The 14,841-nt window shown below is 38.3% G+C and overlaps 1 protein-coding gene across 2 annotated transcripts in view; it reads left to right on the plus strand.

Annotated features, from left to right (window-relative positions):
* The window catches only part of PDE4D (phosphodiesterase 4D), an 849,844-nt gene that overhangs the window by 594,515 nt on the left and 240,488 nt on the right, over positions 1-14,841 (plus strand). For both annotated transcript variants that reach the window (XM_055555248.1, XM_055555247.1), the window contains exon 3: positions 10,571-10,607. In XM_055555248.1, the coding sequence (XP_055411223.1) occupies positions 10,571-10,607 (37 nt within the window). The remainder of the gene's footprint in view (positions 1-10,570; positions 10,608-14,841) is intronic.

Raw genomic sequence — 14,841 nt, forward strand, 5'->3', positions numbered from 1 at the left:
CTTTATTTATTTAACAAGGAAATTCCCATCGATATACACAATCATTTTATTTTCCAAAGGCATTTCACTTGATTTTTTTTATAAAGAGGGTGGCACATAGTCTCAAAATAAATGAGTCTTCCAAAGCAGTACAGTTAGCTTATTTTTTTTTTTAATGTGTCTTTTTAAAAAAAACTCACTCCTAGGTTCATGTTTATTCTCTTCTTCACAAAGGCCAGTGAACATTCTGTTGGGCAAGAACCAGGTCACAGCCTGGCATTTTTGGAAACCACTAAATTCTGCCACTTGCCAAGGGCATGACTGCCAATGAGTTACTCAAGTTCTCTGAACCCAGTTCTTTATCTTAGGATGGGACTATGAGCATCCATTTAATGCAGAGGCATCAGAATTAAATTCCATGGGTCGGTAGAGCAGGATCTGGTACACAGTAGTTGCACAGAAAACATCCTACTCTCATGCTTCTCCTTAATGGCAACCCACTCCAGTACTCTTGCCTGGAAAATCCCATGATCGGAGAAGCCTGGTAGGCTATAGTCCATGGGGTCGCAAAGAGTCGGACACGACTGAGCAACTTCACTTTCACTTTCTTTTAATCTACGGAATTGTTTTACCTCATGCACATTTTAAAAAATTGTTGTTCTTGCTACCCATAAATCTTTTCCCTGGGAACCCATTTTGGAGAAAAACCAAGCGGGCAGGGCCACTGACATTAAGAACAGGCCTGTCAAATGAGATAAACTAGGAAAGAAGAACCTATTCCTACAACGGAGTGAGGACACTTCGGAAAGCTTGCTGTGTACTCAACCCTTTCCTGTCCTCCTTCCCCCTCCATGGAGGTCAGACATCACCATTACATGACAATGATTTGTGCCTTCTCATGCCCGGAAGGATCCCTTTCTCGTATTGGCTTTTATTACACAAACTAAATAGGCTTAGAGAATGTCTCTATGTTCGCAAATCGCTTTTAACTTCTTACATCTAGAAAACCTTTTGCTGTATAATTTTGACAGTGGATCATCTTTCATGCCGTCATTTAACAAATTTGAGGCCATTTATTGGCATCATGTGTATTCTCGAATGAAGCCTTAACTTTTTGTCTTATGACAAAGAAAGAAGAAATTACCCTTCAGACTAGAGAATTTTTGCTTATGTTGCATTAGCTCCAGTTTCATTTGCTTTCTTATCAGTGCATGTGGTATGAGCATACATGGGCCAAAAAATGAAGGGCTTTGTTTTAAGAATGTTTTTGGTCAAATATCAGGCCAGACCTTAATTCTTAAAATGTGAGTAAGCAGTGAGCAAATGATTTAAATTTTAGAAGACTAAATAGCTTTCATTGTCTGACTTTGATATATAATTTTCCTTTCTAAAGTTATATGATATAACTTATTTATTTTTTTAAAAGATTTTACTTTGGACAGCATTTCTAGTTTCACAGCAAAATTAAGAGGAAAGCACAGAGATTGCTCATATACTTTCTGTCCACTACCAGAGTGGTACATACATCTGTTACAATTGATGACCTTGCATTGACATTATATGCTTTTAATCTTAGGAAATATACCTTAAAATGAAATTTTGCAGAGCAGATGGTGTTTGAAGGGTTTTTACATTGAGCGGTACAGACAAAATAAGATAGTAAATTCTCCTTATACTGATAAGGATGCACCTTTTCCTCCACAATACTTTTATCCTCCCTTATTTGAAATACAGAGGCAGAAAATCAGAATACTTTCCCTAGGATTGCAGTCAATCCTAGGGAAATGTGTATGCATTATGTATACACAATGTATACATAAACAGATTTATATGGGGGTATTTACATATGCATGCATATGCACATAAATGCTATCTCCTGAGACATTTGTTATGTATGACATGCATGTAATTTAGCTGCACTCTGAACATGAACATGTAATATTGAACTCTCAGCCAGAATGATCACCTCAGTAGGAATTTGATTTCATCTTATTATTTTAGTTTAGGGAAGAAGGACATGAAAATCAGTAGATGGGTAGAGACTGTTTTGTGAGTCATTTTAGTGATTTGTTTTGTTCTGCATTTTTACATCAACTCTTCCATTTGTTGTCTTTATGGTATATATCAGCTTCATGAAATGAAAAATGTACTAGAGATTAGGGATTGTTTGGAATGTGCTTTTGGCATTGATAAATGCCACTACTGATGTCATTAAACATTGCACAGTGTTTAAGCATAGACCCATCAAGAGTCATACTGCCTGTGTTTGTTTTTTTGTTTTTGTTTTTTTTTGACAGATTCAACTTTTTATTTTTATTTTTTTATTTTTATTTTATTTAACTTTACAATATTATATTGGTTTTGCCATATATCAAAATGAATCTGCCACAGGTATACATGTGTTCCCCATCCTGAACCCTCCTCCCACCTCCTTCCCCATACCATCCCTCTGGATCGTCCCAGTGGACCAGCCCCAAGCATCCAGTATCATGCATTGAACCTGGTCTGGTGACTCGTTTCATATATGATATTATACTTATTTTAATGCCATTCTCCCAAATCATCCCACCCTCTCCCTTCCCACAGAGTCCAAAAGACTGTTCTATACATCAGTGTCTCTTTTGCTGTCTCATACACAGGGTTATTGTTACCATCTTTCTAAATTCCATATATATGCGTTAGTATACTGTATTGGTGTTTTTCTTTCTGGCTTACTTCACTCTGTATAATAGGCTCCAGTTTCATCCACCTCATTAGAACTGATTCAAATGTATTCTTTTTAATGGCTGAGTAATACTCCATTGTGTATATGTACCACTGCTTTCTTATCCATTCATCTGCTGATGGACATCTAGGTTGCTGCCATGTCCTAGCTATTATAAACAGTGCTGCAGTGAACATTGGTGTACACGTGTCTCTTTCCCTTCTGGTTTCCTCAGTGTGTATGCCCAGCAGTGGGATTGCTGGATCATAAGGCAGTTCCATTTCCAGTTTTTTAAGGAATCTCCACACTGTTCTCCATAGTGGCTGTACTAGTTTGCATTCCCACCAACAGTGTAAGAGGGTTCCCTTTTCTCCACACCCTCTCCAGAATTTATTGCTTGTAGACTTTTGAATTGCAGCCATTCTGACTGGCGTGAAATGGTACCTCATAGCGGTTTTGATGTGCATTTCTCTGATAATGAGTGATGTTGAGCATCTTTTCATGTGTTTGTTAGCCATCTGTATGTCTTCTTTGGAGAAATGTCTATTTAGTTCTTTGGCCCATTTTTTGATTGGGTCATTTATTTTTCTGGAGTTGAGCTGTAGGAGTTGCTTGTATATTTTTGAGATTAGTTGTTTGTCTGTTGCTTCATTTGCTGTTATTTTCTCCCATTCTTAAGGCTGTCTTTTCACCTTGCTTATAGTTTCCTTTGTTGTGCAGAAGCTTTTAAGTTTAATTAGGTCCCATTTGTTTATTTTTGCTTTTATTTCCAATATTCTAGGAGGTGGGTCATAGAGGATCCTGCTGTGATGTATGTCGGAGAGTGTTTTGCCTATGTTCTCCTCTAGGAGTTTTATAGTTTCTGGTCTTACATTAGATCTTTAATCCATTTTGAGTTTATTTTTGTGTATGGTGTTAGAAAGTGCTCTAGTTTCATTCTTTTACAAGTGGCTGACCACATTTCCCAGCACCACTTGTTAATGAGATTGTCTTTAATCCATTGTATATTCTTGCCTCCTTTGTCAAAGATAAGGTGTCCATATGTGCATGGATTTATCTCTGGGCTTTCTATTTTGTTTCATTGATCTATATTTCTGTCTTTGTGCCAGTACCATACTGTCTTGATGACTGTGGCTTTGTAGTAGAGCCTGAAGTCAGGCAGGTTGATTCCTCCAGTTCCATTCTTCTTTCTTAAAATAGCCTTGGCTATTCGAGGTTTTTGGTGTTTCCATACAAATTGTGAAATTATTTGTTCTAGCTCTGTGAAGAATACCGTTGGTAGCTTGATAGGGATTGCATTGAATCTATAAATTGCTTTGGGTAGTATACTCATTTTCACTACATTGATTCTTCCAATCCATGAACATGGTATATTTCTCCATCTATTAGTGTCCTCTTTGATTTCTTTCACCAGTGTTTTATAGTTTTCTATATATAGGTCTTTAGTTTCTTTAGGTAGATATATTCCTAAGTATTTTGCCTGTGTTTGAATGCTGGCTCCATCATGCCATGGACATTTTATTTTTTTGTCCTTCTTAGGCCTCCCATTCCTAATCCACACACAAAAAAAATACCTAATGTAGGATAATCAGTGTAATGTTCCTTTGCATAGTGCCTAGTGCATAGTAATAGTTTGATAAATATTAATTACTGTTATTATTTTATAGGGGATTCCCAGGTGGCTCAGTGGTAAAGAATCTTCCTGCCAATGTAGGAGATGCAGGAGATGCCCGTTCAATCCCTGGGTCAGGAAGATCCCCTGGAGAAGGAAATGGCAACCCACTCCAGTTCTCTTGCCTGGGAAATCCTGTGGACAGAGGAGCCAGGCGGGCTACAACCCCATGGGGTTGTGGAGTCAGACACAACTGAGCGCCTGAGCACAGACATTCTTTTATAATAATTATAATTGTTTGAAATTATTACTACTATTATTTATCAGCTTTTTGGATATTTGTACTCTGATTTTTCAAAGTAATTGTACTGAAAGCCCATTTAAGAAATAAAAAATAATAGGAACATATTAAAAGGGCCCCCAGTGCTGAAATCAACAAACATTGAATGATTTTGCTGAACATCAGTGGAAAGGAGGTTAGTTTAAGTTACTATTCAAGTCTATTAGGAAATTACAATTCTAAGCCAAAATAAAGGGTTAAAAGTACATAAGCTGTTTCCTCATAAAGTTAAGAACATGGATGTTCTCACACACCTGTTTTCATAGAATAGGTATTAGCTCATTTGTCGGTTAAAATTGAGGAAAGGGTTGTAATTTCGTTTCTCCATTTGGAGTTTTTCCTTTTTGGTTCTAGTATGGATTTTAAATGCAAAGTTGATTTTCAAGTGAGGGTTAACATTTCAGCTTGATGACTGATAACTATGGTCAGAATTATAGAAAAACCACCAAAACTATGTATACAGTCATGCACAAATAGCTTGGGATTTGATACTGAAGAAATTCAGATTGAATCATGCTGCTGCACAGAGTACTGAATTGCTTTAATTTTGATCTTGTAGTAATTTACATTACTTTTAGTCCTCACTCAAACGTTCCTGGACATTACTGCCAAAATTCAAGTCTTGGTAGTTGTGATTTTGACCACGCTTTTGTGTTAAATGGGTCACCTTAATTCTAAGTGGCCAGTAGCAACAAAGAAGGTTACTTTCAGGTGTGGCTGACGTCGGCCTCATGTTATAGGAACTTCAGTCCCTGGGGTCCCATAGGGGAAGTACTAGTCTTTTTTTTTCTTATTACTTGCAGTGAAGCTAGTGCTAAACTAAAAGGCCAAGCAAAGCAGAGAAACCATATTTTCAGGTGAATCTGATAGACAGTGAAGAAGAGTTTTTCTTTGTTTTTATTGTTTCAGTAGTATTGTGTCTACTAGGAATTTATGGAATTCATAATGCCTCCTTCATAAGTAACTTTAAAAGATTTGTTATATTCTTAAATGAGGCGTTCATATTTTCTCAGAGAGCAACATTATTTTTTTGGAAAAGCAAATCATTAAAAAATGATACCTATGGAAAAATATGATTTGGTTTCACAAAATGTCTTAGTTGCCAAGTTTCCCGAATATTTTTATTGTCTGAAACCATAGTTTCATGATTTTAATTAAAAAAGGGTAGCAACACACTATGCTGTACACCTAAAACTGATCTAACATAAATCAGCTATACTTCTATTTTTTAAAAAGGGTAGCAATGTGACATATTCAGCATCGCCTTTAATTAGTACACAATGAACACTATTTCTCAAGTAGTATTTTAATATTTGACTTTGTCTTATGAACATTTTATCAAAATAAGCATTTTTTTTACTAGGTTGTTTTTAAAGGAATGAACGAACTAAAATACATTTGAGTAATTTATACAATTATTCAGTTCAGTTCAGTCGCTCAGTCATGTCTGACTCTTTGGGACCGCGTGAATCACAGCACGCCAGGCCTCCCTGTCCATCACCAACTCCTGGAGTTCACTCAGACTCATGTCCATTGAGTCGGTGATGCCATCCAGCCATCATCTTCTGTAGTCCCCTTCTCCTCCTGCCCCCAATCCCTCCCAGCAACAGAGTCTTTTCCAATGAGTCAACTCTTTGCATGAGGTGGCCAAAGTACTGGAGTTTCAGCTTTAGCATCATTCCTTCCAAAGAAATCCCAGGGCTGATCTCCTTCAGAATGGACTGGTTGGATCTCCTTGCAGTCCAAGGGACTCCCAAGAGTCTTCTCCAACACCACAGTTCAAAAGCATCAATTCTTTGATGCTCAGCATTATTAGAATCTATTTTATTTTAAGATAGAATTAGCAGTTACATTTCAATGCATTTAGATATACATCTGCTTGAAAAGTTTAGAGATTACTAAATGTAGGCTACAGTCATCAGAAATTATTTAAAGGTATGCCTGTGTGCTCAGTCGTGTCCAACTCTTTGCGACCCCATTGACTGTAGCCCACCAGGCTCCTCTGTCCATGGGATTTCCCAAGCAAGTATACTGGAATGGGTTGCCATTTCCTCTTCCAGGGGATCTCCTGCATCTCCTGTATTGGCAGGCAGATTCTTTACCACTTTCTTTACATGGAAAGCCCATTTAAAAAGTATATGTCCTTAGTCACTCAGTCGTGTTTGACTCCTTGTGACCTCTTTAGACCATAGTCCGCCAGGGTACCCTGTCCATGGGATTTTTCAGGCAAAAATACTGGAGTGGGTTGTCATTTCCTCCTCCAGGGATCTTCCTGACTCAGGGCTCGAACCCATGTCTCCTAGCCATTGGGGAAGCCCCATTTAAAAGCATAAGGGCATTTCCCATGGTTCAAAACAATTGGACGCAATCATGTCAGTTTTGATCAACCTCCCATTCCTGGCTATTGGAGGCACGTAGAATTACCGTGAAAAAAACTGAATTCATTGACTGCTGCCTAGGAGGGACAGTGATCCTGTCAGACAGCATGCAGTTTTGAGAGCTCAAATATTAGGGCACCCTTCTTGAGTCATGGTTAAGTAGACAGTTAGAGAAAGCAAATGAAAGAACAACCAAAACCTGATGATGATCTGAATTATAATCATTAGAAGGAGCTCTGGCCAAATGGTTCAACTTCTGCCTCTGGAACTGGGAGTTGGGTGGGCACAAAAAGGCAGATATCATCCATTCTTTCTGACAGCTAGATGGTGCTGAGAAGCTTTTGAATAAAACACTTTGCTAAATGAAAAAAAAAAAGTATAAAGGCATGTAAAATTTGTCATGATTCAACAGGTTTAGTGTTAAAAGCAAGATATAAAGTGGAATTAGAGTGGGATTCTAACTATGTAAGAAATCATATGTCTATAAAAATCCTGTGTAACATACATGTGCTCACATATCCAGAAGGAAAGTGTTATCAACAGTTATCTTTGGGTGACTCAAGGTTTTTCTGTATTTTCCAAAGTTTCTATAGTTGATATGAGTCTTATATTTGGTATATGCATATATTAGCTTTTTAGAAGATCAGGTATATTGTATTATGTATTTGTTTGTTTTCTATGTCTATACTTCTGTGAACATGGGAATAAAGAGTGGTGAATAGAAAGTTCCTCCTGTGGCTATTTCTTGGGTGTTGTCAAACAGGGCTCCCAGAAGTATTTTTATGCACTGTTTAATTTGGGGCTCCCAGAAACATTTTAATGTACACATTAGAAATAAGAACATACTTGTTCTCTAATTAGTTTCTGAAAGAGGAGGATCAAGGGTGACAATGCATAGGTGATAGTTTCAAGTCTAAATGAAGAAAGACTCTAGAATTTCAAAATACCATTGTCTGCATGTTTATCAATTCCCTAATCCTACTGACAAACTCCAGAGGAGAACGACTTTCTGGTTTTATAGCCAGAGACAGGGAAGCTGGAAGAACAAAAAGTTTACACAATATTCAGAAAGTAAGCCTCAGCCCGTGGCCCCTCTTCAAAGCACTAGTTTATCCAGCCACGTGTCATCCTGAAATTTGCAATGCATGATACTCAGAAGCAGCAGGTACTTTGTGGCCACTAATCCTTTTTAGCTTTGTAGGATTAGAAGTCTTCACTCAATAAAGTATAAACTTTCTTCTAATTAACTGCATCTCCTTTTCCTTCTGGGTTGGTCATAATAAAGTGTGGAAAGGTCATTGGCACGTGCGTTTCACACACACTCTTGAACTAGTTTACAAAGCTCTATTTTCAGGTGCTGCTGTTGGCTGAACTTGATTTGTTAAGAAGGCAAGAAGCTTTTCCTCATTTAAGTACTTGAGTAGTTGATGGATCCCAGTGAAGTCTCTCTGAGGGTTTGCTTTTTGATTTCTCTTTTTCGGTTTCTTGTCAATGTGGCTGGCTTCTTATTACAGAAAGAATGAGGGGAGAAAATAAAGTGCTGTAGTAAATACTGCAAAAGTAGCAGAAGGATGGCCAAAGTCATAGGGAGTAGTTCTTGACTGTGGCCGTTCCTCTCTGGAAAGACAGAATATTCAATAGTGCCCTGTGGAGCCTCACATTCCCCTGCCTCCAGGAGAGCTGGCTCAGAACTCAGCAGGCTTTGTCTTTGAGGAAGGGGAGAGGCTGCCCCAGCCCCAGGGACCAGGCAGGTGACTCTGGTTCAGCTCATGTTAACCAGAGCAGTTGACCAACAAAGACTTAGACAAAGACTTTTTTAAAAATTATACAATCATTATATATTCAGAGATAATTTAAACCTTACATAATTTTGAAAAGGAAAGATTAGCTATTTATTAAGGATATTTGCCACTGAAATGCTAGAAATCTACTCTGACTAAAATGAGACAGTCTTGAGATATTTGGCAAAAACAATTTCTGGTCAAGTTAAGTCAAAAGAGTGAAATATCTCCATCACTAAAACTGTAACTTCTCTTATGCTTTGACAGAGAAAGGGAAGCAAGATTGATAAATTACCCTAAATATTGTATATTCTAAATACATTATTTTCAGTGCTTGGGAGTAAAAGATAACCAAAGATAGAATTAAGTGTTTTTATATATCCTCACATGCTTTTCAGTTTAGAGTAATTCAAATCCAGTGTAATTCATGTGAAAAATTAAAAGACATTTCCGGGGATTAATATTTGAATGATACTGTGCCTTTGTCAAGGTGGCTAAGTTCTTAGGAAATAAACTTGGTAATCAGGCAATTATATCGAATAAAGTGGAAGCAAAGATTGTATCTTTGAAAAGTATCTAGATTTTGTATGAGTTAAATTTTGGCTGCCTGCATAATCTCTCCAAAGAGCAGATGCCCCTCAAAAACATAATTGTGAAATGAAGAGGGTACAAAATAACACATATTTCCTTAAAAGCATGTACTATCCCTTTTCTGCTTTATTTTTCCCACACTTTGAATTTGAAGATCTCTGTGTAACTCGATGATGACCAAAACAACTGGTCTAATTATTGGTAACGATCCATTTACTAACGTCATCCATATGCCGCTAGTGCTGAAGCATATTTCCTGAGTGTTGTTTTAGGTCACTCAAGCCCTTTCCAGAATTGTTCATGAGTGAGCGAACTGTTCAGCTGCAGTGTTCTCAGGGTCATGTCCTGAAGCTTTCTGTGTAGAATAATTCCATTCCCTTTTGATTAAAGGGCTCCAGCTAGCTACATCAAGATATACCCCGTGGAGATTTTGGAAATCCTTCTCACAAACTGTTCATGCTAAGAAATACCACGAAAGAACTCTGGGCCTGGGTTTCTCACTTTCTTCCAAGTAGACTGTTGGCACAACTTTCCTTGCCTCTCCTTGTCCCTCCAAGAGACGTCATGCTGACACCTTGCCCCTGCATCCTGGCACCGTGTCACTCAGGTTGCTATAGCAACAGCACACACAGGGTAACATTCCCCAGTAACTACGGCGGCTGGGACCTGAGTCAGTTGAAAAGTTCCACTGGGTTTTTATTAGCATCTGATGCAGCCCCGTGTCATCTACAGTTCCAAGCCCATCCAAGGCTCACACACAGTGATGCTCAGGACCTTCCAGTGTTAGATGGTCCAGGGACCTCTCACCGGAGTCCCTGCCATTGCTGGCTCCTTCCTGGGTGCCCCTCAGTAATACCTATAATTAGCAGCCAAGAGTAAACTCAGGTCCTGCTGCTGGAACTCCATTTCTACTGTTGTATATCCTGTGTGCTTAATAACTGTCAGTGACCTTGGTTGATAACCAAGAAGCCCCTCTTTTTACCTAGGGAACTGGTCAGTGGTTAACATCCCAGAAGACATATCTTCACCCTTGTGACTGAGAAGAACATGTGTTGAAGAATAAGGATGGAATTACTGTAATTCTCCTTGGGGATTTATGAATATGAAACATACTATTTAATATGGCTTGAAAGTGGTCCTAGAGTGACCAGTGTCATCTAATATGGGATTTGGTTTCTTTTTCAGACATGGAGATGACCTGATTGTGACTCCCTTTGCACAGGTAAGCACAGCTTGCTGCTGGACAGGTTTCTCAGTCCTCAGAAAGTTTTAATGGCAGGGATTAGTTCTGGTTCTTCATTCTAAATCAAACACAAGTACAGATACAAAGTCTGTGGTTCACTCAAGGAATCTGAAAGCAGTGCTAGAGAATATAACTTTGTCCATATTGGTCTGTTTCTTATAAATCCATAGACCCAAAGAGTATCTTTGCTTCAAATTACAAATTGCCCAAGTGACATACTTAAGTGGGACCACATTTCCTTAATTGACATAAGCACTAGAAAAGGAAAGCTGTATCATGGATTAAATTACATTTAGTATAATTAGGTACATGATTAGTGCTTGAAATTCAATATTCCAATTCAACCTGATGCTTTATTTACTCTTCTTTTAAACATGGCATTTGTCCAGAGATTTAACTGAATGGCATATTTATGTTTATGTGTTCCTTTTAGGTATACAAATCATGAAAACACTTTTAACCACATGATCCCAGAAATACTAGAAGGTGAAAAAAATCTAAAGAATTTTGGAATATAAAGTTGATAACCTGATATTCTTAGTGTAGACCAGTGCTTCTCAACTCTAGTTACACAGTAGAATTGCCTGGAAAGATTTTATCCCATGCTGTGCCTCTGATCAATTGAATCCAAAAATCTGGACCCAGGCAGTATACTTTTTAAAACCCCAGTATTTTCTCAGGGAAAGTTGAGAGCTACTGGTATGGGCAGACTAGGGATAGAATGGGATAAAACTGATTTAACCTGGGGCACGAAGCAGGTTTGGAGCAGGAAATGGCAACCCACTCCAGTATTCTTGCCTGGAGAGCCCAATGGACAGAGGAGCCTGGTAGGCTACACTCCATGGGGTCGCAGCGTCGGACACGACTGAGAGACTGAGCACATGAAGCCGGTTTAAAGTCAACACTGACTGTTAATAAGAATGATCCAGAGGGTTACAAAAATCATAATCAAGGCTAGGCTATGTCACAACTAGTGACATAAGCAGCTCACTAAGTTCTCTATGACTTTTTTCCCCAGTTGGTAAAACTGGGGACTCAGCTGGTTTAATATAGACCCCAGTCAAAGCCTTTCACCTACTCTTGCTAATGAATGTGATGGGCAAGCCTGTTCTCCTCTGTGAAATAACACAAGGCGACTTGTCTCATGAGGATATCAAGAGATTGAAGTAACACCAAGCTTATTTCTAGAAAATAAAATACTTAGTGAATTTTATGTTGTTATCACCAAGGGTTCTTTGATCTCCAAAATTTCATAATAGGTATTGTTTTTAAAAATGAATAATGGCAGTGTTTGGGTAGCAGAATCATGTATGTTTCTAACACTTTTTCAAATTTCCTGCTTTTTTTGAATTTATATTTGTTTTGGGCTATGCTGAAAAGCCTCTTGATGAAAGTGAAAGTGGAGAGTGAAAAAGTTGGCTTAAAGCTCAACATTCAGAAAACGAAGATCATGGCATCTGGTCCCACCACTTCATGGGAAATAGATGGGGAAACAGTGGAAACAGTGTCAGACTTTATTTTTCTGGGCTCCAAAATCACTACAGATGGTGACTGCAGCCATGAAATTAAAAGACGCTTACTCCTTGGAAGGAAAGTTATGACCAACCTATATAGCATATTCAAAAGCAGAGACATTACTTTGCCAACAAAGGTCCGTCTAGTCAAGGCTATGGTTTTTCCTGTGGTCATGTGTGGATGTGAGAGTTGGACTGTGAAGAAGGCTGAGCACCGAAGAATTGATGCTTTTGAACTGTGGTGTTGGAGAAGACTCTTGAGAGTCCCTTGGACTGCAAGGAGATCCAACCAGTCCATTCTGAAGGAGATCAGCCCTGGGATTTCTTTGGAAGGAATGATGCTAAAGCTGAAACTCCAGTACTTTGGCCACCTCATGCGAAGAGTTGACTCATTGGAAAAGACTCTGATGCTGGGAGGGATTGGGGGCAGGAGGAGAAGGGGACGACAGAGGATGAGATGGCTGGATGGCATCACTGACTCGATGGACGTGAGTCTGAGTGAACTCCGGGAGTTGGTGATGGACAGGAAGGCCTGGCGTGCTGCGATTCATGGGGTCACAAAGAGTCGGACACGACTGAGCGACTGATCTGATCTGATCTGATGCTGGGTCTTCATTGCTGTGCAGGCTTTTCTCTGGTTGTGACGAGCAGGGGCTACGCTTTAGTTGCAGAGTGAGGGTTTCTCACTTCAGTGGTTTCTCTTATTACTGAGAGCCCCTCTGCAGCATGTAGGATCTTCCTAGCCCAGGGATCGAACCTGCATCTCCTGCATTGGCAGGAAGAGTCTTTACCACTGAGCCACGAGGGAAATCCCAAATTTCCTGAAGTTTTTAATTGCTATAATTTAGATCAAGATTTAAGGAGTCCATAAATAGCAAAGTATGTAGTGATATTTTTTATTAATGCAGGCTATTAAAAATAGAAGAATACCACCACCACCCCTTTTGGAAGTTTAATGTCTCATTTGCTTAAAAGTTTGCTGGAGGTCATTAGTTCTTTCTGATAATTATATTTCTATGTTAAAAAAATTTACAATTGTGTTTCATCATATTTTGTGATAATAAAATCATACAAAGCTAAGGACTTTTAATTGATAGCTGTCAAAAACCCGTAACTTTATATCTAAAGCTCAGTAACAGTAAATCAGGTAAAATAATATATAAATAACCATCATCAAATGTAAAAACAATCATTCCAACCTGAGTATATTTAGGTCACTATTCTAACTAAAACCTCTAGGTGTTGTCGTAAGAAAAATACACTTAAATATGTAGTAAAATGTGAAAAAAAGTAATCTGTATATCTTATATCAAGTAGTATGTGTTAGTCTCCCACTAATTGATCGATAAATTTCAACTTGAACCTTGCCATTAACACTCTTCAATTTTAAGGAAATCTAGTCTTTTACATATCAGACATTTTCTGTAGAGTATTATAATTGATATACTGAGAAATATATTATGTAAAATATCACTTAATCTATGTCAATGAACTGTTTAACTAGGATGTGTACTTACTAATAATACCCTTGAAATTGCATCTTTGAATAAAAAACAGTCTGTATAATTTGTGGGTATATATGATGCCTGAATCATATATAGATTCTTGGAATCTACTTAGGAAAGTTTATGATTAGCTTAATGATTCATATCACCTTATGGAAGGTAGTTATTGCCCCAAGGCTGCAGATTCTTTTTAAGGGCTTCATCACAGCTTTCACAAATGACCTTTTATATATAATCTAAAAAACTCTATGTATGTATGTGTTACTTGCTCAGTTGTGTCCAACTCTTTGCGATCCCACAAACTATAACCCGCCAGGCTCCTCTGTCCATGGGATTCTCCAGGCAAGAACACTGTAGTGGGTTGCCATTCTGCTTTTCGACCCAGAGATCAAACCCAGATCTCCTGCACTGCAGACAGATTCTTTACTGTCTGAACTACAGGGAATTCCCTCCTCAAAGTTTTAGTATAGGCTGGAGTATTCACCATTTAATGCTAAATACTAAATGCTTAAATGGTAAGATGTTTTTGTCACTTGAGTTGAAACCAATATTATTGGTCAACTATAGCATAGTTGGCTTTCACCAATAGACAGAGAAGACTGTAGACATTTAACAGGTCACTCAGGGAAGTGTTGAAATAGGCCAAAAAAATTCCCCTTGTTCCCAACATGCTTTGGAGTTGCTAATTTCACACTAGATTATTCCAATGAAAAAAGCCATACTACTTTCAAAATAAAACCTTTGGCATAGAAAAAATAAATATGAGTAAAAGGAAGAAAAAGAAAAGTTTCTATAATTCTAAACCCTAAAAGACTGACATTTTACTTTCTACCCCTTTCAGTTTATTTTCCTGTGTGTATTTGTTGTCGTTGTTCAGTAACTAAGTTGTGTCCGACTCTTTCCATCCCATAAACCAGAGCACACCAGGCTTCCCTGTCCTTCAACATTTCCCGGAGTTTGCTCACACTCATGTCCATTGGGTTGGTGATGCCATCTAACCATCTTGTCCTCTATCACCCTTTTCTCCTGCCCTCCATCTTTCCCAGCATCAGGGTCTTTTCCGGTGAGTTGGTTCTTCACATCTGGTGGCCAAAGTATTGGAACTTCAGCGAAAGTCCTTCCAGTGAATATTCAGGGTTGATTTCCTGTGTGTATTTTCCTTCTCATAATTCTTTAAAATGGGCCTCCTGCTGT

This window comes from Bubalus kerabau, chromosome 18 (assembly GCF_029407905.1).
Source record: "Bubalus kerabau isolate K-KA32 ecotype Philippines breed swamp buffalo chromosome 18, PCC_UOA_SB_1v2, whole genome shotgun sequence".
NCBI lineage: Eukaryota > Metazoa > Chordata > Mammalia > Artiodactyla > Bovidae > Bubalus > Bubalus kerabau.